The 27,054-nt window shown below is 37.6% G+C and overlaps 1 protein-coding gene across 5 annotated transcripts in view; it reads left to right on the top strand.

Annotated features, from left to right (window-relative positions):
• Positions 1-27,054, top strand: part of LOC132157063 (ras and Rab interactor 2-like) — a 31,689-nt gene that overhangs the window by 2,516 nt on the left and 2,119 nt on the right. The window contains exons 1-11 of one of the 5 annotated variants that reach the window (XM_059566215.1): positions 276-301; positions 8,061-8,159; positions 9,179-9,239; positions 12,406-12,494; positions 13,666-13,864; positions 13,964-14,072; positions 14,982-15,054; positions 15,924-16,015; positions 20,493-21,752; positions 26,403-26,711; positions 26,818-26,949. In XM_059566215.1, coding sequence (XP_059422198.1) covers positions 9,219-9,239; positions 12,406-12,494; positions 13,666-13,864; positions 13,964-14,072; positions 14,982-15,054; positions 15,924-16,015; positions 20,493-21,752; positions 26,403-26,711; positions 26,818-26,949 — 2,284 coding nt within the window. In that variant the 5' untranslated portion in view covers positions 276-301; positions 8,061-8,159; positions 9,179-9,218. Of the gene's footprint in view, positions 1-158; positions 302-5,166; positions 5,190-8,060; positions 8,160-9,178; positions 9,240-12,405; positions 12,495-13,665; positions 13,865-13,963; positions 14,073-14,981; positions 15,055-15,923; positions 16,016-20,492; positions 21,753-26,402; positions 26,712-26,817; positions 26,950-27,054 lie in introns of those variants that run through there. The other 4 variants (XM_059566214.1, XM_059566212.1, XM_059566213.1 and 1 more) reach the window with 4 other exon arrangements.

The following is a 27,054-nucleotide window of genomic DNA, read 5'->3' as shown; positions in this document are numbered from 1 at the left end:
ATTTTAATAACCATTTCATTTATAAAAAATGTGCACCATATTACTAGTTTTTACTGTGTTTTTGGTCAAATAAATGCAGCTTTGATGAGTATAATCCTACCGACCCATAACTCTTGTGTCCACACTGAATATTTTACAAAATTTTGCTTGGCTGTGCGCATCTGAAAATGTGGTGAAAAGGCTAAAAAAAAATTTTTGTCTTTATTTATTATAGGAACAGTGACATTAAATAATGGAGGAATTCTTGATGAACGAAGACCAGGAAGTTATACATTAAAGTAAAGGAAAGCGCAGAGATTAGGTAAGGGGAGCTGGCTTCACACATTTGCTTTCTTAAGTGTGATTTATATGAGCGAGATCTAATGGTTTATCTGTCTTCCCCACTGAAGTTAGACTGTATTCAGCACATACAGACCTCATTTTCTCTTAAAGGAATGTTTCAGCTTCAGTGCAGTTAAGATAAACCAGTAACTTTTGTGCCATAATGTGAATTACCACAGAAAATTATTTGGACTTACCCCTTAAAAAGCAACTTACCTACACATTTATGACCAAAAAAAACAGCCAGAAACAATCTAATCAGCAGCTTTACCTGAAGGCATGACATCATGTTTTTGTTGATATACTGGCAATGCCCACAGATATTACAACTTTATAGCTTGGATAACTTTTTATGGATGATTTCATTGCTTTGCAAAAATATGAGTTTGATGTCTGTCCATTTTCTTTGTAGACGTCTTATTGTAACCATGCTTTTTTAAAATCAAATTATGTATTAAGCTGTTAATGAACATGGAAAATACCTTAAAAAATATTACACGTTTTTTTAGTTTCATTTCCTTTAAACTACCATACATCCTCATATTTTAGAGTTTTGGATGATGTGATGGGGCTGGAATCCAGCTTTAGCAAAGATCATTTGTTTTGTTTTTTCCACGTTGCTTTTTGGTATTTAAAAACCTTCAAACAGGTTTGTTGTTTTGGTTAGAGGTTATGTTTTATAGAAACCAAAAAAAAAACTTAAACATGGACTGGATTGAAGAGGGCACTAAAAACCTCTTCTTATGATGATAACCTGCTTTAGACCTTTTCTGAAGACAAGAAGGATAATAATAGCGTAAGATGAAGCAATTGTTTTCTTCTTGGGAAGATCATTTAGTATCCAGTCCAGGACTCTAGAAATGATATCAGCTCTTGCAGTCAGGAAGCTGCCAGTCTGCCAAGAGCCTTTCCCACGGAATCACCTCACACTTCCCACTGCACCGTCTGAAGGAGAGACCTTTTTGTGTCTGACACAGAAACTAGAAAATGGAGAGAGAGAGAGAGAAAGGGTAAGTTCTGAGGAGTAGGAAACTTTTAAGCTGATCAAAAAGGTGCGTTTGGAGCCAGATTCAGGGCAGCAGAGGAAAGGAAACTTGATGAAACCGAATGAAAGATGTGCACTAAGCACTTAAATGCAAGAACAGCCCGATATATGAGTCTGGAATTTGTCAGCACATGTATAAATCGTTGTTTGATCCTCATTTTTGTCTGGTTGTTGCTCTGGGACATGCTATGTGGGGTGGAGCTGGCCACATCCTGTAGAGCGCTGGCCTCTGCCTGCTCCCTCTGAATGTGTGTTCATGTGCTTCTCTTGTCTGGGGATCACACCCATCCCATGTTGTGAGAGGCAGTGCATGTATTTAATCAGGTTTAAATGGTCTTTTAGCCTTCACTTATGAAGTCTGGCCAGTGGCATTCAGGTGGTTTGGGTTTGTTGGTCTGTGCTGAAGTCTGCGGCTATTTTGAGTGTGTTTTTTTAGTGTTTTGTCTGCTTTTGCAGCTGTGCCTGTAAATGTCATTATTCTGAAAGAAAAAAGAAAATGTAATTTACTTGTGTGTCACTCAATTTACTATGGAGATCGGACATTTTAGAGTTTCGAAAACAGTTGGTACAGAGCTGACACAAACTCCTTTGGCAGTGAGCTTGAACAAATCGGTCAGTAAATGATTCAGTGACATGTCACTATCTTTGTTTCTGAATGACTGAATGCGTTTGAGTGAATCAGATGATTCAATGACTCCTCACTTATTTAATTTTTGAATGAATTATTGTTCGAACAAAAGGGTTTAGTAAATGTTTAAATGAATCAATCATAAAGAGTCCCATTTCTAAATAAATCAATATGGTCGGCTGAATTGGTTGAGTAAATGATCAGTGATGCCATCCACTGGCATAACTTGCGAAACTGACAGTAACATCCAAACACAAGAGTGATCAAAATAGTGTTGGGCAGTTTAATTTGGGTATTCTGTGATTGCAGTAACCGTGGATAATGACTGTAACCATAGTGACAGTGGTTGAAGTAATTATCAAAGATGGTGTCAGCATAACAGACTGACACAACAAACAGATCTAATCTAGGTGTGAGTTTATATTTCATATTTTATTAAAATGGCTTTGCATGGTTGTGCAACGTGACATCATTTGGGTTGTAAACAGACCACACAACTGATGAGAGTCACTCCATTGGAAGGACACCTGGATCTGTCAATGTATCTGAAAAGAAACAATCGTAGGCGTTTTTGAGTAAATCAGTTTGTTTGAATGAAGTCTTGAGGTTGCGCACATAAAATATATTGATGTTGTTTCTGAAGCAGAGGTGAATGTAGCGTGTGAAGATTTTAACTGTTGTTGTCCCTCAAGGCTGTTATCCCCTATGGGAGGGTAGAGTGCTCTACAGGCTTTGAGCAGAGCTGGATTTTTTCCAGCCGGGTTTTTGTGTGTTGGAGGGCCATATAACAGCAGGGTTCTAACGCCGTGCCAGACGACTTCATTATCCAATAGAAACCCAGTGTCTTTTTCCTCTCCCTTCCCCTTCTCACATACTGTCTAACCACTGCATCAGACTTGAGGATGATTTATTAGTATAATTCTTTAAATGTGTGTATGAAATGTGCTTTAATTGTCCTAGTTATGGTCTTGAACATATATTGTAGATGTGTTAACAGTTAAGTCGGTTGTAAAATTCTCTAAGAAGAATATAGGAAACTCAAGGGAAATGAAATCATTTAGCATAATTATGATTAAAGTCATTTTTGGATGATTTATAAACTCCTCTGCACTGCATGTGGACATATTTTATTGTAGACTTTTGTTTAGACTTTAATTTGTTTGCTGTTTAAAATTACTCACAAGGTCTCTTCAATACTAGCTGCATAACCTATACAAACAGCACTTCTGGTTTCATTAGCTGGGAATCACATGTTGAGTCTAAACCAACACATTTCCAGTCCATCAGGACTGGAAAGACTTCGTCATTCAGTAACACACTGTGACTTCCTCTGTTGGTTACATTAACTGGAATGGGGGAAAAGTCCATTGCTCAATTGCTAAATGCATATACGGATTCACTTTGATTTCAAAACTGTTGACCACTAACATTGTAAGTGCTCTTTCTCATCTAACATGTGAATAGTTTAGCCAATCAGAGGGCATTTATGTCAAAGTTTTGAGAAAGGATGGAAAATATGTCTGTTGCTGGTGCACAAAACATTAATGGAAACTTATAGAAAGAAATTAAAACTTTGGTTTATCTAAAAGACAATGAACACATTTATAATGTTACTAAAGATTTCTGTTTTTAAATCAGTGCTGTTCTTTTGAACGTTTTATTAACCATGCAATAATTTATTTTCTTGCATTCTGCACTATTAGTAATCTTATAATTTTACTAATTTTATAATTGTAAATTTGTAATTTATGTATTGTGTCTTTTGTTAATTTACGGTATGTCACTGGCTGCTGAGAGGATTCACAGAGTAAGAATTTCATTGTATGGTCACGTGTAACTGACAGTCTTCTGTACATATGACAACAAAGTCTTGAATTGAATTGAAAAGAAAATGCATCAAGGTTTTCACAAAAACATTAACACTGATAATGAAAATAAATTATTCTTGAGCACCAAATTATGATTGCCTAAGGAGCATTTGACCCTGAATTCAACTTTGCCATCAGATGAGTAAATAGAAAACAATTTAATTTAAATTGTACTAATGTTTTAAATATTACAGATTTGAATGGCAGTGCAAATATATGCTGCATTATTATTGCACAAGAAGTAACATAAAGTAAATGTATAATCACAAGAAAACACAAATGGTAATCTTGTACAGAATACAACTTATACAAGAAACCTTTCCAGAAATGTTTATAATTGGGTAAACTATCCCTTTTTTGTTAGTGTGAGTCACATTTGGATTTGTTTCTAATTCATGCTGCACTTGCCTCCTGCAATTTCCAAGGCTGTTAATGTTTTGGCAAGTGTTTTTATTTTATTTTAGAGTGACATGTTGTTTTGTCCTAAAAACTGTCACTGTCCCACTGTTCATTGTCATTCTTATATTAAGATGCACTGCACTCAGAGTTCTTGTTTTGTGTTTACATCAGCCCAGGATAAGAATCCCAGAAATACGAGTCGTGTCTCACATTCTTGTTATATTTGTTCTCTTTGTTTATGGCTCAGCCCCTTTAATTGCTAGCAAGCTCCATTTCCTGTCAAGCCCTGCCAGGTCTCTCCAGACTACAGAAAATCCTCTCTGCTACCACGCACCTGTTATTTGTGCGTGTGTGTGTGCAGGACACAGAGACGCTCTGTGCTTCGTAGTTCAGATGTGCCTTTGTGTGGGTCCAAAGAGCTCATCCCAGTTTTCTTTTACGTACACACACACACACACACACACACACACACATATATATATATATACATATATACATACTGTACATACACAAACTGGCATGCTGAACATTTTGTTCAATGGTACAAGCCAGCACGCAATAACAAATGACCCTGTTTTGATGGAACAGGATAAAAGGTTTGCCTCTAATTTTTGTTGTTTGCAGATGTTGACATTTTGGATGGCACACTAACAAAGGCTGTTCCTTTCAACTGGAGTTTTCCATGTATCCCAGTGCCGTGACATCCCTATTGAGATGAGAGCGGGCGAGGGAGATAAATGACCAATTGAACTGGACTTTCTCTTTCTGCATGTCTGTGCTCCAGTGACCAGTTAATAACTTAGCCTGTTTATTCTGCCCGTGCTGGCAGTCCTAGGGGTTTCCTGTTTACTCACCTAGCTGTATGCGAGTTTGCATTTTGTAGAGTCTTTGAAAAACAGATACAGGCACAGAAACCGGATGATGCAAGGTAAATAACAGCTTGCTTTTTCTGGATGATATACTGAGCAAGGCTCAACAACGGTTTGCTTGATGTCCTGGGGCCATTGTGAGAAAGTGTCGCTCCAGATTATGGAACTGTCACTTGTTTTGCATCATATGTCATCATTTTAAAGCAAACTTATGTATGTTTATGGATATAGCTTTGGACTGTAATGTTGGCAGTGTAAGCAAAAAAAATGTTGTTGTTCAGCCCTGCCGGGGAAAGATGAATGTGTGTTGTGATGCCTCATTACAGCAACAACATGAGGTGAAGCCCCTTCACAGAGTGGAGTAGATTAACATTCAAACTCAATCCATATCTGTCAACGCAGGAAAGATGCTTCACAGTAAAATACCTTGAACTCACTCAGGTTTCTCTTGTACCCCACTTTCATCTCCAGATATTCCTGAAAAACCATCACCACAGCAGCATAAAAACGTTAATCTCGTTTTCACTGACTGCTGTATCTTTTCCCAAAAAGCTGGTTGGTTGTGAGAGTTGTGCCCTTTGGATTGTACTGAGGCTTGCCGCTGAGTGTGACAACTAGTCAGGAAATGAGAGAAAGGGAAAAAAAGCTATGAACTGTGGGATTGATTTGGAGAAGAGAGATTGAGACGATGAAAAAATCATTCTAATATTCATTAGATTATTGGATTATCGTCAATTATCAGAATAATTGTTGCAGCCCTAGTGGACTATCAATTTAATGAGGTGAAGATTTAGTTTTTGTGCATCACACTTGGGCTTTGTTCCTCTATAATAATTTTATCAATCCATGTTTTTATTCAATAATATTTTTAGTATACTAATATGAATAAATAACATTTTAATACTATTATTAAATCACAAAATAATAATAAATAAAAATGTTAAATTAATATAAATAATAATAATTATTATGAAAATTATTAGAATGTTATAAAAATTATTAAACAACAACAACAATAATAAAACTTTATTGTTATGCAGATGGATGTTGAGTGTGTAAATAAAGTACAATGAATGAATAATTAGGCTATTAATATTATTAATCTTTAAAAAAACACATGACAAAATAAGATAGATTTTGAATATGTAAAGAGATGTTGTTTCGCGGATCTGGGTGAAGGAATTCCAGACTTTGATTTACTGAATGACCTTCCACCCAGAGGACAGTCTGAACATAGCAATGTTGATAAATTGGCTCTGGAGGACACAAGAGCCCATAGCGATTTGTGCAGAAGAAAGAAATGGTTTGAGGGGAGATGCTGGTTCTTTTCAAAGCTTCTGATGGTCACATCAAAGACTTTGTGAGCTGAGCTGCACATGTTTGCCATGATTTCCTTTACAGTGTCAGCACACAGACAGCAGCTTTGTTGTGAAAAAACCAGTGAAAAAAGGCTTTGTGTTTTGTTTGTCGACGGTTAGCAGAGTCAGATTGGCACTGCAAGACCGTGCTGTCTGTGGAGGAAAAGTGCATAACTCAGACAACTGTGCTGTATCAAAGCTTTCTGGGTGTTGGGGTTCTGCAGCATCTGGAAGTAGGTCATTGCTGGCTCTTGCTCCAGCTGATGACAATCTTCTTCAGCAGGAGAGAGATGCTTGCTCATTGCTAACAATGTGACCTGCAGAGGCAGCATTGAGTGGTGGGGCTGTTTAAATAGCTGTTTTGTTAACAATTTCTCTGGCAGGACGCAATAATGCAGCTTACTTTTGCATTGAATGTGTAATAAATGTTTTGAAGTCAAATTTTTTTTGTGTACAATACAAAAAGCTCCCTCCATAGACCCTCCAGCCTGTAATCACTTAAGCCCATTCATGGTTTGAACCCATTATACCTTAGTTGTAAAGAGAGCTTTCTGATCCTCAATAGGGCCTGGGAAATTTCAGTTACATTGCTGTCTATGCAGGTTCAGAAAGCTCTAGGATTTCATTAAAAATCTTAAACTGTGTTCCAAAGATGAAAAAAGGTCTCACAGTTTTGAAACAACATGAGGGGGAGTAATTAATGACAGAATTTTCATTTTTGGGTGAACTATCCCATACGAAAAGCAGGAGTTAAAATCAGTGAGATACATTCAGAGATACATCGCTACATTCCAGGGGTTTCTTCTTGTGCATGGAGCTGGTTTTGATTCTTACCTGAGCTGAGCAGTGCATTCACAGCTGACTAAGTGCATTAGAATGCTGTATGTTCGTCTACCCTTCCCTCTTCCACCACCCTTTCTCACAGCTTGACCTTTGCCCTGGTTTTGTCTCTGCCAGTCTCCCAGCTGATCCCCCTCCCTGTGTTAGGCCTCAGGCTGTTTTGAAAACTTCTTTACAAAAATGGGCGAACAAAAGATTTGAACTCAGACTGTCATCTCTATTTGCTTTACCAGTTCTCCCATGATCTCTTAGCAAAATGTACTGTGTAAATTATTTTAGCTAAGGTATTCAAATAAATATATATGTGTGTGTATATATATATGTATATGTGTGTGTGTATAATTTTATACCTTAGCTAACACAATTTACACAGTTTACAGTAATTATTAATTAACATGTTAAATTCTTAGCCCTGGCTGTAACAGATAATATTGGCTGCACATCTTCTTATGAGCAATCTAGGACAAGATGTGTTTGAGCATGTGACTGTGTATGTACAGTATAAGACAATATTGTGTGTATAAAGGGAGTAGTTCAAGTTAATTCATCTGGTAGGAAATGAGTCAAATGAGAAGAGGGCTTTTAATGAACTTTAGAGTGTGCCTAAGGTGCATGTATTGCAGGGTCCTTCTATAAGTCCTGTATGCCTTTTTCTCTGGCCTATCCGTGTTGAATGGGTTGAGATTTCCTCTGCTTGGGCTTCAGATAAAGTAATGTGTCTGTGATCCACAGAGACCCAGCCTGACACAGAAGAGCAACGTACACTCAACCATGTCTACAGAGATGATGATGCAGTCCTGTCTCATGGACCGGAGCAGCAGCTTTTTTAAGGTGAGACACATCACGTCTTTTGAGTAGTGCTGTCAACTGATTAATATTTATAAATATAAATATATGCTGTATATGTGTGTGTCTTTACATAGATATATATAATAAAGATATATATATAATAAATATATGCAGTACAAACACATATATTATATAAACAAAATTAATCGTTTGACAGCACTACTTCTAAGCTTTGCCTTGTTTTCTGTATGTGTCTGTCTGCATGTTCTGGATGTAGATTTGCATGTGCTCAGCTATCGTCACATGAGCTTCTCTAACAGAGCCTCTTACATTAAAAAGCCACATAGGTTTGGAACGACGTGGCTAAATGATAACATTTACAATTTTGGATAAACTGTCCTTTTAAGGTTCATCTCACTAGGTCCAAATTTATTAATGCTTAACACAGTTGTAAGTGTTTTATGATCCAATCACTCAAACCACATTCAGAGGTTGTCAGAACCACATGTGATCACGTGGCCTTCAAATTGACGTCATGATTGAACTGCACTATAGTTTACATTTTACACCAGTAATGTGTCAAACAGCAATAAATGACACACTGAAACACACCATCACTCAAGGAGCTTGCTTTCAGTATGTGTCCTACTTTAGAGCCAGACAGAGGGCAGGTTAGTCAGGGCCTCTGGAGACCCTGTGGAATGCTGTTCACTTTGCCGACACTAAAGCTGCAGAGTTTAAAAGGTTCTCAGAGGATGATAGATGCAGTTGTTATCTCAGAAAGCTATTCTTCCAACAAACATAAAGAGTTTTTTTGTGTGAATGTTTATGTAATTATTTCAGGGTGACCTTACTATTCCCTCCAGCATGTGTTGTGATTATTTCATGCAGGGGGTAGTTGTAGTTGCAAGTGCAAGCTTTGTTACATGTACAAAATCAGATGCAGCCAAAGGCAAATAAATCAGGCTTTCGCTCTGACACTAATCGGCTGTGATGAATGCATGATAAGATTATGAGTGTCAGTGAACAAAAATTTATATTCCTCCTTGTTTCCCTAACAGAAAACACTCCCGTAACATCTCTCCTCTGTCATCAGTTTAGATGATCCTACAGTGGAATGTGGTGAGCGGATTGAATTTTACCTTTGTCATCTATTAAAGGAGCAGTTCATCCAAAAAATTTACTCACCCTCATGTTGTCCCAAACATGTATGACTTTCTTGTTTCTGTGGAGGACAGTTGGTGAATTTGCCAAGAATTTCCTGGCTGCTCTTTTCTAAATAATGAAATATGGAATAGAATACTGGCCAGAAGACTTATAGAAAATATTTTATGAGATTAGGAATGCACAATATCAAATTCTTGTTGATACCAATTCCTATCATAGCTAATAATTGATAAAAGACTGACATGAATAATAAAAAAAAAGAAAAACTATAATCAATTGTTTTAAATGATACAAGTGAATGTAGGCATTACAGCATTATAATGTACAGTATGAAAAATAGATATTCATTCTAATATTTCCAAAAGATAATGTTTAGCCATGCCATTTAATTATTAGTGATTTTAAAGACCAACTTTCATGAGTGTCAGATGATGATAGGAGTAAACAGAATGTAAAACAAATTATTGTTGGATTTATGTAAGATTATATATCCAATATAAATATGATACAACAAATAAAAAATAAATAAAAAAATCATAGTAATAGTAGCTGATAAACAGCGTGCAAACTTTTCATTTAAATTTAGACCATTTTTATTTAAATATTAATAAAATATACATTAAAAAACTAAAATTAAGATGTTTATTATTAAGAGTTTTATAGAAATACCAGAGGTACATATAAGCTTAGATAGCAGGCCCTTAAAATATTATCTTGACAAAGGGGAGCTAGTTGAGAACCACTGCCATATTACCGGTATAAAGGTATCATTTACTTTAATTATACGGAAAAGAGTGACTAAGATGTTCCTTTAAACACCTTTTTCCACTGAATAAATATAAGGATTTGGGATAGTTTAAGGGTGTGTAATTTGACAGAATGTTGATTTTTGAGTGAACAGTCCCTTTAATTGAATAACTCAATGTTAACTCAATTAACTGCTGCTGTCACTTTGAGTGTTTATATTTCAAACACTCCTCTCAGTGTTAGGGCTGTGTTTGGCCGAAACTAGCATGCTAGTAAAGGTCAGCACATAGTTTCCTAGTGTCTTGGCTGCTTTGTATGCTGAGAATGACTTTACCTCACGGCTGGTTAAAGAGAGGCACAGATGACTGCAGCATTTGGAAGAGTTCTTGATCTTGCCAGTCTCCAGAACACCACCCAGTATCTCACAGGCATCAGAATTTCCTAACAAATGTCCAGCCGGCATAAAAGCACCTTTTACTCTGCTTCATCACCTTTTTTAATGGCTCATCAGTAAAGCTGAAGTCATTCTCTGCTTCTGGATGAATTCATCAATGCAAACTTTATATCAGATCTCTTTCTGTCTCAGCAGGATTGTGTCTGTTAAGTGTAAATGATAGGTGGCTCTAAAGTCATCGTTCTGGCCGACATTAGCTCTGGATAATTTGCTGTTCATATAAATCTGTTGAAAATGTACCTTCTGTTTTTCTGTCAGCGTAGGATTGTACAATCACATATAGAAAATATAGAAACTCTTTGGCCATTTTTGAGCGAGATGCTAACGGTCTAATCAAGTTCAATGATCTATGCTAAGCTAAGCTAAAAGTGCTACCGCCAGAGATCGGCTGAATGGATTGGGAAACGGTAAGACTCAACTGTTGTAAAATGAGCCTATTTTCAAAAAATGGTGTTCTTTTAATAAAGGTTTGCGGCCAGTTTGTGGTTTTTTAAGTCTCTTATGCTTACAAAGATGCATTTATTTGATTAAAATATAGATAAAACAGTAAATATATATAGTATTTGGAACGTGTGACACATTTTTATGGTTATTTGAGTAATATAAAGTTGAAAAGGACAGCATTTATTTAAAATAAAAATATTTTGTAAGAACGTATAATTCTTAATTGTAATTTATTATCAATTTAATGCAAACCCAACCCCAAACGTTTGAACGGTGCTCTACATGTCATGCACACACAATAAATAATATATTATTTGTGTTATTTTCTGATTGTATATGTTGCTAGTCAAAATGAAAAAGTGAATGTTCATATTTACACTTGGCCATGGTGACAAGTTCAAGGATAAGCTCATGCATGCCTTTTTCTGAGTGTTTTTATTTAGATGATATGCTTAAAATTGTATGAGGTATTTCTTGCCTGACTCACACATGGAGCACAATGAGCAGTATCAAGCCATTGCAGTGAGCCAGTTTATTTTATGCTGGTTTGATAACTCTTGGCCTTGCAAGTCTGTAGCTCATTCAGCAATAATCTACAGCATTTTGTTGCGACTTAAGCCCTTTCGGGTCTTTACAGAGTGCTTTTCTTGGCTGTAAGCTGCATTTTGAAAAGAGCCAAGAGTTGGTGTGTAATTGTGGTTTGCTGACTAAGTCTGATTATAAAGTTAGAGAAATACCTCATGACTACAAGCGGAAAATGCTGGCTCAGATAAAAAAGAAATGCAACAGAAAGTTTGGACGTGTTTTTACTTGTCTGGTTTATGGTCAAGGTTTCACTGAAATCTTGATTGTTTCATGCATAAGAGTGGTAGTGCCTAACAGGAATTTCTGCAGGATAATAAGTTCAAGCAGTGAATGCAAAAAAAAAGAAGAAGAAAAAAGAAATTACCTACAAAAGGGAGAGAGAAAAAAATAACAACCTGCCTCCTGCTGGCCATCAGGAGAAACACAGAGATGTAAAAAATATACAATGACAAAACCGTTTTTACAAACCGCACTTACCCTTACTGACCTAAAATCACCATTATTCATGTCTGATTTAAGCAGTTAACAATAAACCATCAGCAATTGTTAGTATCCTGCCTTAAACAGAATTGTTTTTTTTTTCAATATTTTGTGTTTTTATTTACAGTGACCACGGTTCAGTGTTTCATCTGAATAGTAAAATGAAATGTACAGACAGTGTGCTTTGATGTCTTTGTCTGAATTGTTCTCACTGTTAGCTGTTGAAAGGAAACGGACGCAGATGCTGGCTTACTGGGAATCATTTCATGATGACTCATTCCAGACACAGCCACTTCCCATTTGTACAAAACTTCAATGACACACTAGCATACATTCAGTATGTCTTGAGATTTCCTGCTCTTTACGCTTGTATTGTTGTCTCTCTGTGTGTGTGTGTGTGTGTGACTACAGCTGATTGACACGTTCTCCACGGAGATCTCAGAGCTAAAGCAGGAGATGGTTCAGCCAGCAAGAGAGCCGCAGACAGAGATCTTACAGGGGTGAGTCTTTCCTTTGTCACTGTCATCAATGGCATTAATAGGTTATATTACATTTACATTTAGTCATTTAGCACACGCTTTTGTCCAAAGCGACTTACAAATGGGGAAAATATTACATGTTCTCAATTGCACAGTGGGATTAGAAGGTGTGAGACAACATTGAAAATGTCATTTATTCCTGAAAAGAAAATTATTTTAATGCAAAAATTAAAAAAAGATTAAAAATGCAAACTAAGCAATATTTTGAAATTGTCATAGTGTTGTAGCTGTATCTGGCATTAAAATGGGACAGATGAAGTATTTTTTATTATAATAATCATAATAAAATCAGTACAGATTTATGCATTCATTCAGTATTTAGTATCGCAAGCATTAGCTTTAAGAGTCATTCTGTGTTTGTTATTGTACTTCTCATGTTCTCCAGCAGGTGGAGCATGTCTTCTTTTTGAGCCGTAGGGCATTCAATTATTTTGCAATACAGCATTTCCATGAAAATTAAAGACCGTGCGAGGAACAATAAATTCAGGTGTTTCGCAATCAGCTTTCAGAAGTTTGAAAACAGCTTAACCAAAACAAGCTTCAGTCTCTTAATAATTGTTTCCCCTCATTTGATGTCCCTGCGTTCATAATGAGACAAATAATTTCTAACATTCATAAACATAACTTCTTACTTATTAATTTATTTAAAGATATTCATATTTTTAGTCAGCAAGGATGCATTAAATTGAACAAAAATGACAGTAAAGTCTTTAAAAATGGTATAAAGGTTTCTTTTTAACTGAACTTAAACTACCTATTCATCAAATAATCCTGAAAAAAGTAAATTTTCACAGAAATATGAATCAGTAAAACTGTTTTTTTTTTTTTACATTGATAATAATAAGAAATGTTTCTTGAGTACTAAATCAGCATATTAAAATGATTTTTATAGGATCATGTGACAGAGGGATATAAAATAATAAATTACATTTTAAGATATATTAACACAGAAAACAGTTCATTTCAATTGCAAAAATATTTCCCTATATAGCTGTTATCGGAAGTAGATTGGGATTCTTACAGGTTCTGCAACCTGAAATCATTTGACAACCACTGCTTTAAACCAAGTGTGGTTTTGATCTTGTGTTGTTGTGAAATAAAAGTTTCTTTCTCTCTATGTGTCTGTCTGTAGTCTGGAAGGAGAGGTCAGCGGTCTTTTCCTTCAGTCTTCTGCCTGCGCTGGTACACCTGGTGTGAGGGATTCTGGATATGACTCTCTACGCAGACGTATGAGTATCCTGGACAGACTGATGCAGACACACTCTGTATGGTTGCTACTGTCTCTCAGCGATGAGGAAGCCAGACGCATTCTGCAGCCGCAGCCGGCAGGGGTAATGACAAAAGCCACCTTGCTTCACAACAATAGGTTCTTTTGTTATTTATGTTTTACCATGGTCAGTGCAGTTTATTTGTGTGTCTGGTCTATCTAGAGTTTTGTGGTGAGGAGGTGTTATAAACTGCAGAAAAAAGTGATTTCCCTACGTATGGACAGTGACATACTGATTGTTCGGGACTTCCCAGTTAAAGAGAGCCAATATAGTAAGTGATATACTAAGTTTATTTCCATTAGAAGACCACTTATAGTGTGTGTATTTACATCATCTTTTTCACTTCCTCTTGCTTGGAGTTTTTGGTTGTTTTGTACCTGTCCATTTCCTGTCTAATTATTTGGAATAGAAAAAAAGACACATTTCTTGTTACATGGCTATAAGAGGCCTGTGGTACTGAATATCAGTATGATATACATGTAGTGTCATGTACAGTACACAGCATACACTACCATTCAAAAGTTCTGGGTCAGTATGTATTTTTGTTTTGTATTTAAAAAGTTAATAATCAGCGATGATGCATTAAATTGATCATAAAGTGAAAGTCAAAATAGTTTATTTCTAAAGTTACAAAAGAGTTCTATTTTAAATGTGAACTTTCTATTCATCAAAGAATCCTGAAAAAAGTATCAATTATTTGGTTGGAAACAGAACTTTTATGGAATGTATGAATTGTTCATAAATATTCTTTTGTAATATGTTTGCAATTACAGAATTTATTTTTTGTTTTAGTTTACGCAAAAATCTGTTCTTCTTATGTTTCATAAATGAGGCCCCGTGAAACTAGAAGTACTTGTATGGATCAAGCTCCAGTTGTGCTATGCTGTTATTCTACTCATATGAAATCAGTTCACTGTTTTATCTCCATCAACACAGTTCATGTACTCTGCTTCAGTCCCATCTCTCTGTATTTCTCTGTCTTTGTCACTTTCTGCCAATACAGTCATACAGTTAAGTGGGTCAGATCCTGTGCAACTTGTGTGAAGGATGTTTAAATGTGCAAATTTGGCTCTGTTTGGCTTGTTTCCCTTAGAGAGAGACTGTTAGGTCATTTCAGTTTTTCCAATAGCAATTCCTGTGGTGTGTAACTTACTGTGGTGTGTGTGTGTCTTTATTACAGCCTTTTCTCTGGAGGGCTCAGGGATCAGCTTTGCAGACCTCTTTCGACTAGTGGCTTTCTGCTGTATCAGCAGGTAAGAGGATCCCACTCAGAAAAAAAAACCGTCTGCAAAAACAGCTTGTTTAGTTGTATTTTATATTTATTAATGAGTGGACAGTGACCTTTTTTGGCTTTGTTGGTGTAGATATTAATAATTTATGAGAATTCCTGCTTTATCCTGAAGAAAGTCTAAACTGGTGAAGACTCAACTAGTAATGATTACACAAGCATAGATTCCAGACTCAGCGCAAAACTATTAACTCAACCAATGGAGTGAATTTGAGTTGGGACAGTCTGTTTGACCAGCCAATGGAAGAGGAGGGGTGCACCTTTCAGAAAATCTCCTGAAGTTCTCAGAATAAACCAAAATGTTTGTGGTAAAGTAAAACCAGATGATGCTGTTTGAGCTGCATTCCAGTGTTAAAGACCAACACGAAAAATAACAGGAAGGAATGGTCTGACTAGAGCGGTCTCCTTTTGCTTGAAGTTAGTCTGTCAAAGTTATACCTGTTTACATAGTTAGAGTTCACCCATAAAGAGTTCTGTAACAAAGAGGTTTGCGAGACGTAACAAATCCACGCAAGGTCTGTGTCAATGCCATGCAGAAAAGTCAGTGGATAAACACAGCCCTCTCTCTGCCAAACTCAACCACATGCTCTGATTTACAGCTATTTCTCTCTCTCTCTCTCTCTCTCTCTCTCTCTCTCTCTCTCTCTCTCTCTCTCTCTCTCTGAGTCTGACTCATTCTTTCTTTCACTCTCTCCATTAGTGCACACAACAACTCTCAGCCCGGATTTTCTTGCTGTTTAGTTTTTAAGTACTTGTCGTCTCATCACTCTAACATTCTTTTGAAGCATTTTTGTAATGTTTTAGCACTTCTTAACATCCATATGTCCACTTTAGGGATGTTCTGCCATTCACACTGAAGCTGCCAGAGGCCATCGCAGCTGCAAAGACCCCTAAAGATCTGGAGGAGGTGGCTCAGTTAGGAAGAGGTGAGTTGTATTCCCCATGCATGAATGTTTGTTTTCCAGAATTTTACTGAGCTTAACTGCTGACTGTTGAGTTTCAGCATTGCTCACACAGACAGCATAACTACTCCTCTAATGACCCTCAGCTTTTTATGTGTTTATTGTTTGTCTGTGTGACTGGGTGTAATAGTGTGTTACTGTAAACCTTATGCAGATGTTGTTTGCATTTCATCTTAAATTCAGGTCAGAGTTTTATTGGCAGTCAGTGTTATCAGTTTATTCATAGTTGAGCATTCAGCAGTTTGATATGGTTGAAGCATTTAGTGACAAGTGATTTACTGACAAGATGTGCAAATCCAAGCTGATAATGAACTAGGGCTGGGCGATATGGCCTTTTTTTCACAATAAATCTGATTTACGATACAAAATCGATAAAATCAATATTCAGATGACAAAGAAATTGTTCCAAACAAGTTTTAATATAATTCTTTATCATTTACCAGTCAAATGTATAACTGGGACAAGATGTTAAAAAAAAGCAGTATTACCTTAATGCTGGAAAGACCTTAAGTTTTTTTTTTTTATACTAGCCCATCATGTATCTAACAATCCAAGTGCACACTCAGAGTTAAGAGCTGTCAAAAGCTGTTAAGATTAAAACTGGCAACTCCGCAGAGAGTCGGTGTCATGGACGTAGGACAGAGCAAGTGTAAATATATTTTCTAGTCTATATTTCCATCTTGTAATGCCGCTGTTTTAGTTTAAAAAAAAAAAAAAAAATATATATATATATATATATATATATATAAATATAAATTATTTGTAAATAGAGCAGACACTGTCTAACTAGACGCGAGAGTTGTGTCGCGCCACTGCGCCAAAAGTCTGTCTAAACTTGATGACACCACACTACAGTTGCAAATCATCTGAACGTAGTGTCAGTATATTTCTTCATAAATAGAACAAGGCATCGGTTTACTGGGGATCGAGTCGCATCACACCACATCCAGTGTATTGAACATCACTGGGTTCTATTCTTTTGTTGGATCGCTCCACTCGCGTCCGGTGTAGACATGGTGTGAGTTTATTACTGGTTTATATTATAGCCATGTTTGTTTTTAATGTTTTTATGAAATATCTTTATTGACTGCATGCTCATATCATCGTATTATCTACTGCCATGCGAGCCACAAAGGTAAAAGCTTGGCGAGTCGCGCAACACTGCTGCAGGTTGCTTTTTTGGCGGGTGTGCTTGTACTGCCGCGGTCTAGTTCATTTCGTAGGGAGGAACATCTCGCTCACTCAGCAACATGTCCCTATGGCAAACGCGCGGAGGGAGGGTTGAGCCCATTCGGAACTACGGGAGCCCTGAGTGGAGCGTTGGCGGATGTTAAAAATAAAACCGGTTTCCTTCAAACAGATCGATGTAAACTACACATTCAAGTTAATCGATAAAATCTATTTATCGCCCAGCCCTATAATGAACGTGGATTTGCGCAGCTTGTCAGTTAACAACGGCTCTGTGTGGTAACAGCTGCTCTATGTGAAATCACGCACCTGATGGAATTTACCACGGATTAGATAACCGGCTTTACTGATGAGATGCGCATTAATCATCGGCCGATATATATCATGCACCCCTAACATTAAGACATAATGCACAGCATATATATATGCAAAAGTGATACACATTTTAAAATTCTTGCCTATGACAATAAATTGCTAGTTATTTTCATGTTGGCCCATAATAACCAATTAACGGCCAATATTAAAATTCTGTACTGTTTTCTTTAATGTATGTTCTTTTTGACATTTGCTCCAGATTCAATTTAACAGTTATTAGATTTTCCAAGATTGAATTTAAGTGAGTGTAAACATCAAAGGAAATCTAAATGTAATTTGGGGAAATGAGTATGAACAATTAAATATCCAATATGGGCCGCTATCAATTATGATATCTGTATTTTGTGCATCCCTAATAAACAGTATTGGAGTGACCGACTAAAAGAGGTAACAAATTCAGCATCTTTTTATTGTTTTTAAGTCTTAAAGCCTGAGACCTACAGGCTGTATGTAAACATACTGATGAATATGTTGGATTTGTAGTGCGACAACATGTTGTGAAGAACAAGTCAGATATGTCCTGGAGCATTGACTGTACAGGTGTTACTCTGCCAGCAAACACACAATGAGATTTTGACTAGGTGAAATTGACCACAGATGTGTTTGACGCAAGTAATTATTTCTGTCAAACAGAGATCTGCCGGTGTGCTTTGTGTCTGATTCAGACTACATGTCGTAATTTTGCACCTTACTTGACATATGTGAGGTGCAACATTCTTGTACTGAGACGCATGAAATCCTAAACACAAAACTGAGGTTCATTAAAAAAGAAATGATCCCTTTAGCTTTATTTAATTATATGGTGGAATGGTTTGACTTGAGGTAAAAAGCTCCACATTTTATTTTAAAAATATCATTAAGTATCAGTAAATATCAGTAAATGACTTGTTTAGGGATACTTTTTAATCTAAGAGTTGTTTTTATTTTAAGAGAAATAAGATGAAGCTTAGAAACAGTATGAGCTTTTATTTTTGTGCAGTGACATACTTGAAATCTCAGAGGGGAACATATTTTCCTCAGAAGACCATGCAGTCTGAATGGGATAGGTGAGACAGATCTTGGCAGGTAGTGTATCTTCTCTTTTAAAGAATGCCATCTGTAATAATACGGTTAGACTGTAATGAATGCTGAAACGGCCGTTCAGGATAAAGCTCAGAGGCGTGACAGGTGTGGTACCTCCATACTAGGATTTAATCCAAGAGATACTCCACCAAGGCAAAATTTCAGCATTGACTGACTATAATGACTATAATAGGGATGAATAGAGGACAAGAAATGAGTTGAAAATGGAAAATGAGTGAAAGAAAAATGAGAGTAGATAAAAGAATAGTACAACTGTAAACATGGGTGTAGGTTTCCAGTTATGCCACTTCTGTACAGGTGTCATTTCAGCAGAACTGATCTGAGTAACGCGAACGCTTCCCACTCTTATCTCAGATGGCATCAGTTAAGAGTCGGCAGAGACTTATCCAGAAAATAAATTTAAAAAGACAGACAGGTTTCCTGTAACACCTGTATTTCTGTTGTAACTTTCTTGGTGATTTTGGTGTTGCAGTACTTTAAACGTGACTGTCATCATAAATCACTAAAGTTAAATATTGCGCTTCGGATTAATGATTCTGATAAATAACCAAATGTAAATATTTTCCTTGTCTTTACAATGAAAACATGTCTGTAGAAAAAAAGGGCATGTTAATTTTCCTCATGGCCATAGATGTCACTAAATCCCATCTCAGCACATTTATTGAATGGTTATGATTTTTATTTCAATATATCAGTTCCAGTCAATTATTATTATTATGCATGTGCCACTGGGATACTGGGACATTAATATTTTTTTTTTACTTTTTCATCTGCTGTTCTGACACCAGTTATGTTCTAAACTTAATTGGCAAAAATTTCACTTTACCTTAAAAATATATTAAATTATGCATCATCCTGTACATGCTAAATGTTATTCCAAAAATGTTACAATTTATTAGTAAATGAATTCACACATTATTCTTAAGGGGCACAGCTTCCACTGTTGTTTATTGTTTTTATATCTTTTCTATTTGATATCCATAGTTATAGTCTTGATTCCCCAAAACTGGAACATCATCAAAGTAAAAAGTATTAGTTTTCTGAACATGCAAGATCACATAAAAAAGAAACAAAGAAAAGACAGTCACTTGTATTGCATCACATGAAAACATTTGAAGGGGTGGTGTTTAGTATGAACGAGGGCGCTGTAAGAGAGGAGGAACAGAGAGCTCCAGTGGCTGTCCTCTTCCCTCCTCCTCATCAGCATGCATGACTCACACCATTCACTGTGTGAATATCAGCACTACTCTACCACTCACAACTCAGACAGCCGAGTCGCTGCATGAAGTGTAGACGTGTAAACTTTTGTGCTCAAGCTATTTACAAACAGTCTGAAGAGAAGACTTGAGGATTAGTAGCGTAAGTTTAATTCTCCCGTTCTTGTCTTATTTGTTTCAGGATTTTGTTCAGTGTTTCAATGATTTTCCCCATTAGATCTGTCATGGAATTTTGTGGTTTTGTGTTTGTGCACACTATATTATGTTAGTGTGTTCAGTATGCCAGTGCTTGAACTTGTAGGATAAGCCTTTCAGAAGCATTATCTAGAGTGTCTGCTGATATTCTTCAGCTTTTCTGTCAATCACTTGAAATTGTACCTTGATATCTGGAATTTTTTTAAATGACTTCCTTTTTTATTTGTTTGTTCTGTAATACTCTTCTGTGATTGTGTGAAAAGTATGATTCAGCTGTCATATTGTTAAATGCCACCTAAGTTGAGCAGAAATTGAGCAAGAATTTTTAAATCCAAATTTAATTTTTTTTAATGGAGCCTCATTGTGTTGTTCTTTTCATGCAGGTTTCTGGGACTCCGAACTGTACAATAAGAGGAAGTCTTCTGTGTCTGGGGAGACTGTGTGTGAAATTTCACAACAGAGACTCAAACAGTGGTTATCCCCAAGTGTTCCGGCCATCCCATTCACACGGACCCCTTCTGAACTTGAATGCAGTCAATCCAACGGAGCGCTGTGCTTCATCAATCCCCTCTTCCTGCAGACACACCAAACTAACCCTTCACCTAAAAAGCAAGAATCACCCCCGGGCAACGCAGATCGCCAGAACAGGGAAGACAGCGTCTTTTGCCGTGCAAAAAGCACGCAAAACAAATCACACACAAGTGGGAGTAGATCCAAGAGCGAGAGATCCCCACCACCTCGGCCCCCACCTCCCCGCTTTGCCTCCAGCAGATCTGCAGTTCTTCGTAAACAGAAGACCATGCCTGAGACGGTCTGTTGGATCAAAACACCTCAGGAAAAAAGCAGCCTGCTGGGGAGGTTGGGATCATCCTTCAGTTCCTTGTCACCCTCATCCTCCCCACCCAAAAAGCTCAGTAAATCTATCCTGGTGCCCTCATCCCGCAATAAGAATTCCTCCGGTCTGCTTGATGCAGATGGCCTCCGCTGCCACATGGCCCTGGATGACCAGACCATTGAGGAAGCCGTGTCTTGGAGCTTGGCCAAGATGTCCTCACGCAACTCCACCGCCCTGGAGAATGGCAGCCCTGCAGATGAACACTGCTCCACCGGACGAGAGCGTCTGAGCGATATCAGCATCTCCACCTCATCCTCAGACTCTCTCGACTTCACCCACGGCTTTTCGCTGCCCATGGAGGCCAGTCCCTCTAGAACCGAGCTGCCCACTGGTGACAGCAGCCTGGAGGAGGAAGACGAGGAAGAGGATGATGGCATCAACTTGGAAAGCGACCAGGAGGTGCCACCACCCTTCAAGTCAAAGAAGCAGAATGGCGCTGGTACGTTCATGCTGCATCGTGCACTGAGAGGACAATTGCGCAAGATGAGCAGCGTTCTCAATTCTTTGATGACGCCCGAGAAGAGAGCCATTCGGAAGATTGTTGAGCAATCCAGGGACAAAGGGACTTACTTTGGCTGCCTTGTGCAGGACTATGTGAGCTTCTTGCAGGAGAACCGCGGCTGCCACACATCAGGCTTGGACCTGCTGCATACTCTCAGGCAGTTCATGACTCAGATGAAGTCCTACCTGCTGCAGAGCTCAGAGCTTAACCCGCCAATTGAGTCACTTATCCCGGAGGATCAAATAGGTAAGGCTTCCTTCCTTCAGTAAAACTGTTCCATGCTAGGAAAGGGAAATTGAATTGTTGCCCTGGTGCCAATAATTATACAAAGGAAGAAGGGGTATGCAACATGTATTGTCTATGATAATAGGTGGTGGAGTGATGCGTTTTAATGATGTGCAAGCTTACATTATCAAGTATGTCATATGTTTAGGGCATCAGCTATACGGACTAGACTGTAGCTGCAAACTGTCCATCTTAGTTGTTTTAATGAAAGGCAAATACCTAGCTGAATCAAGTTCCATTGAGCAGTGAACACTGATTTCATATTTTCTTGCCGCATGAGCACATTACGTAATTCTTGCAGTGATACCTTTGGCCCTGTCCCAAATGCCACCATAAGCCCCTGCGGCCTTACAAATGCGATATTTTGTGGTCTCATGGACTTCACAAGCATGCAGCAGCCATCGCAAGAGCACAAGTACACATCAAATGTGCCATTTGGGGCTGGGCCAGTTAGTACTAAACACACTTAACTGACACTTCTCTGCAGTATTAAGGCACTTAATGATCTTGTCGATGTTAATTAACTTACTCTCAATACAGAGGATGAGAGGAATTCATATTTGCACTGACTATTGGTAAACATTTTACATTTACATTTTAACTATTAAACAGGTTAATGCAGCGATAATGCAATTACTAAGGACAGAGCACATATTCTATAGACGGAATCGATATGCATGTTTTTGCGTTAGTGAACTATTAAGAACAGTCAGCTGTGCATCAGAATATTGCGCATTTTTAAGGGGCTGTAGGATGGAAAAGTGACATTGAGAAAAGCCCAAGGCTGTTTTGTGGTTAAGAAACATTGGGACTGAGTCTCTCTGGCTGAGGTTGCCTAGACAGACTGTTTCTAATCAAAACCTTCCTGTAAAATGAGGCACCACTCTGTCTCCATTTGCCCACTGCTCATGACACAACAAATATGACCTTTTTTCCTAGCATTGGAAGACTACAAATAAAACACAGAACATAAAAAATAAAATGCAAACATTTTAATAATATTAGATATGAAGCACAACAAATGTGAATGTGAATTAATTAGAATGCCAAAATGACATGTTTACTGCCTTTGACACCATTGTACTACTGCAAACTGTAAAATATGTGTCGAAACCAACAAATACACCATAAGAAATGAATGCTAAGGGTTAAACTTGTGAGTGTGTGTGCATGAGACAAAACACTTGTGCATGTTTATCTCAGCCTGGAGGCATTTTACTCAGCGTGAGCGGCACACACAAGGCACATTGAGCTGAGATGTACACTGGCATATTCATGTGTGGGCAGAGATCCATTAGTATGGCTTTGTATAACTGGCCACACGTCTTTCACAGTCAGTAACAACAAGCAATTCTATACTTTATACAATGACACACTAACTGTAAAAGCCCAGTATATAAACATGCAAAAGCGGTTTAGTTATCATGAAATTGGTTCAGGTTAACGTGGGTAGTATGTTGGATGATTTTCAGCTCAGCCGGATTTTGTTTTGGTCCTCCAGCAAATTTGCATCATCCTTTGCCCTGAGCATCCTCCTCCTCCTCTTTGTCTCTCTCTCACGATTGTAAACAAAGGCCTGCTCTGCTATGTGTTTTAAGAAATAGATCACTTTCCAGATGTTCCCAGAACGAACTTCAGCCAAACGAGCCAGTGTCTCTTCTACGATCCACCGTAACCCATCCTGCTTGTTGATTCAGACATTGAGTATGTGGGTGTCAGGCAAGAAAAAAAGGATCTTTGTTCAGAGCTCCTAACCTGATGCAGCTGCCTATGTGTACTGGCACGTTTTGTTATGTTAGTGTTGTGTTTAAACAAGCCCAGCACAATAAAGGCTGTAGCAATGAGATTATGCCGCCATAGAGAGAAATCCTATTCTGTGACTTAAAAAAAAAAGCTTGAATGCACAGTTAATGACCTTTGACATTAATGTCACCCTCTATTTTTAAATAGAGATAAGTCCGTGTTCCAGCTCTTGTCACTCATTTTTGAGTCATAACAGGATTAAGACACTCTGTTTTATCTAGATGTATCTGGAAAGACTCATTGTTGCTCATTCAGGACAAGGATTTTTTTGTTGTTGTTGTGCCTCGGCTCTATTCTGAGCACTTCCTTAAAACACGTCTGAAAGTAGAGATTCATTTTAAAGTTATCATTCGTTTTCCTGAAAGACTTCTTTTAATTGGAGGGGTGAATAGACTGTGAGGGGGATTTTATTTGCTCTGTTTGTCTGGTTTAGTTTGTGTGTGCCTTTTGTTCTGTGCGGTGACGTACTTTTTGGCCTTGTCTCCTAACCCAAGCACTAGTGTGTACTTCTTGTGTGGGAAGCATCAGTGGATTCACTTCTCCTGTCATTCCTGCGGCTTCATTTCCCAGTCTGCAGCGTAGACACAGAGCGTGAGAGACAGAAAGAGCACTATGTAGGAGCGACGCTGAGGAGGACAGGAGATTTGAAGGGGATGTTAACAAGCCATGGAAGATAGTCTTTCAAGGTGGCCTTGACGGATGAGTGTTTCTAATTTAAGCCACATTCCTGTAAACATTCCTGTCGCCATCACTGCTGTGGTTTCCTGTTGTCCTGCTGTCTTATGGCATCCTATTAAGGGCCAAAATTACTAAATAATTCAAATTTAAAAGACAGTATACATTCCATTATAAAATATTTTTAAAAATCTGATAAATTACCCCATTATGCTACTTAAGTAAATTGTGCTGTGCAGCAAACATTTAATTTCTCACCTCTGTTCTATGTAAGTAAGGTTAAAAAATAGGTTTAAAAGTCTGGCACAACTCACGTTATATTATAGCATTAAAGTAGGCAATAAATGCAATTTTATTTAAAAGAGATGTTTGATTTTTCTGATTGTACTTGTTTTGTTACTTGAGTTAATAACAGGCATATACAGACACAGTGTAGTCTAGAGCATTAAATTTAATATTTATACTACATTTTACAGATTAAATAAAATCAAATGTTACAGAACTAACACCTGTACCCCTCCCAATTCCTTCCATTCCACTGCATCTGTGGTTCTTCCAAAGAAAAAAATAATTTAAGTGGAACTGCAAACCGTTTCATTTCCTCTAAATCTTTAGCTCTGTGCCGCCCTTCATCAGCAGAGCTCTCTGCATCACTCACAGACGTAAGAGCAGCCTTGCTTATTTACCGTGCTCTCTGCTCTCTCTTGGGACTGACAACCATGTAAACACATTTTGCAACAGAATCTGTTAAAGTGATGTCAAACTGACTATGACTGGCTATTTATTAGTTATGCTGATGGATAATTTCTTGTGAATGGAGGTGATGTTGCTATAGCTTTGACCGGTTAAAGCTGCTATTGTTGTGGACACTAGTTGATAACATTTGGCCCCATTGAGAGGACTGCCAACAAGCAGCCTATGTGTGTTTTTACTCTTTACCTTGAGATGATTTGAATCTCTAAAAGTTTAGTTTACTTCATTTTTTAAAACAGGTTTGCCAAGCAGTTACAGTCACAAGCAGTTGAGTCATCCTCCAGACGCACATGATTAAGACAATTACGATAAATGAAGGGTAAACTGTCAAGTCGATTCGAAATCATCTAGCAATAAAGGTATAAAAATATATACATAGAGTGATTTGCTATTATATATTTAAAAAAGTATAAAGTGCTGCCAAAGCATGTGTGTGAGTTGTCAGAGCACTTATTATGCTGGTGTTGCTTTCCTCAGTGGTCCAGTGTGCTGACAGAAGCAGTGTTGTCAGCAGTTTCCAAAGCCCCATAAAACATTACATTCTGCTCTTAAGATCAGATGACTTTAGTTACTCATACACTTCTAGTTTATAGCTGATTTTACAGTTTAAGTGTCATTTCAAGCACTGCTTGCACAATCAAAGTTACAAGACAAAACCTGTTGCATTGGCTCATGTGTGAGCATAGAGATTCTTGTGCTGTCAGGAGACATTTTGTAAATGTTGAAGAGTTTCGGAAAAGCAGGTGTAAAAATACTATGGGCAGGTATTCCCCTTCAAAGTAGGAAATGGAACAAACCATGTCATAGATCCCAGTCAATATACTCATGGTCACAGTCCTTTCATTCACAAATAGACTTGCCCACGGACATTCTGTTCACTTTTTTATTTGTACGTTCCAGGTTTTTGTTTTTCTGTTCCTCTGCCTTTTATAGTTTCTATTTCTGTTTTCAGAGTCCACCAAATCAAATGTGGTGTAATTTGGATATTTTGTTTAATCATGGTGGATAACATGATCATCAAGTTTATATAAATGAGTGTGATTTCTGGTTTCTTACTAAAGAAAATACTTCTATAGCAAGAATTCGAATGATTTCTGAAGGATTATGTGACACTGAAGACTGGAATGGGGGCTGCTGAGAATTCAGCTTTGCCATCACAGAAATAAATAGCTTTTTAAAATATATTAAATTATAACTGTGATGTTTCCCAATATTAGTGTAAATTTGAACAAATATATGCAGCCTTAGCCAACTGAACCATTAAATGATCGTTTCGATTTTATACAGTTTAAAAAAGAAAAAAAAGAAAACTCCAGTAACTGCATTTAATGTTAACGTGTTTCTATACAGTTATTATATAATGTCATTTTTCCTCCATAGATCAGGTGATGGAGAAAGCCATGCACAAGTGTGTGCTGAAGCCTCTGAAGACTGTAATAGAGACCGCGCTGCGGGACTTTCAGGTGAGCAGTGGGACTTGGCAGCAGCTGAAGGAGAATCTGGTTTTGGCCAAAGCCAAGCAACCCCAGGAGATGGGTGTTGATGGAGCTCTGCCTCCTGACTCTGTGGCCATAGAGAAGATTCGCCACAAGTTCCACAACATGTGCAAGATGTACTCGCCAGAGAAGAAGGTGTCTCAGCTTCTCAGTGTGTGCAAGCTTATCTACACCATAATGGAGAACAACTCAGGTACATGAGCGTAATGCATTTGTGTGAAATGCGTGAGTGTGACCATAATACTTCTGCATAATTTGATTTCAATTCATGATTTCAATCTTTGTTGTTACAATGGCAGGGAGGATGTATGGTGCAGATGACTTCCTGCCCATGCTTACATATGTGATGGCCCAGTGTGACATGCCACAACTGGATGCTGAAATAGAGTACATGATGGAGTTACTGGACCCATCACTGCTTCATGGAGAAGGTACATTAGACCCTGGTTTCCGCATATTTGTCACAAATACTGCTGAAGTTATTGCACTATTTCAGTGGGTATCAAACTTTTTTAATGTTCCAGTTTTTTATCTGA

Source organism: Carassius carassius, chromosome 14 (genome assembly GCF_963082965.1).
Source record: "Carassius carassius chromosome 14, fCarCar2.1, whole genome shotgun sequence".
In the NCBI taxonomy this organism is placed as follows: Eukaryota; Metazoa; Chordata; class Actinopteri; order Cypriniformes; family Cyprinidae; genus Carassius; species Carassius carassius.
Note: the sequence above shows the minus strand (reverse complement) of the source record. Positions and strands in the feature narration are given on the sequence as shown.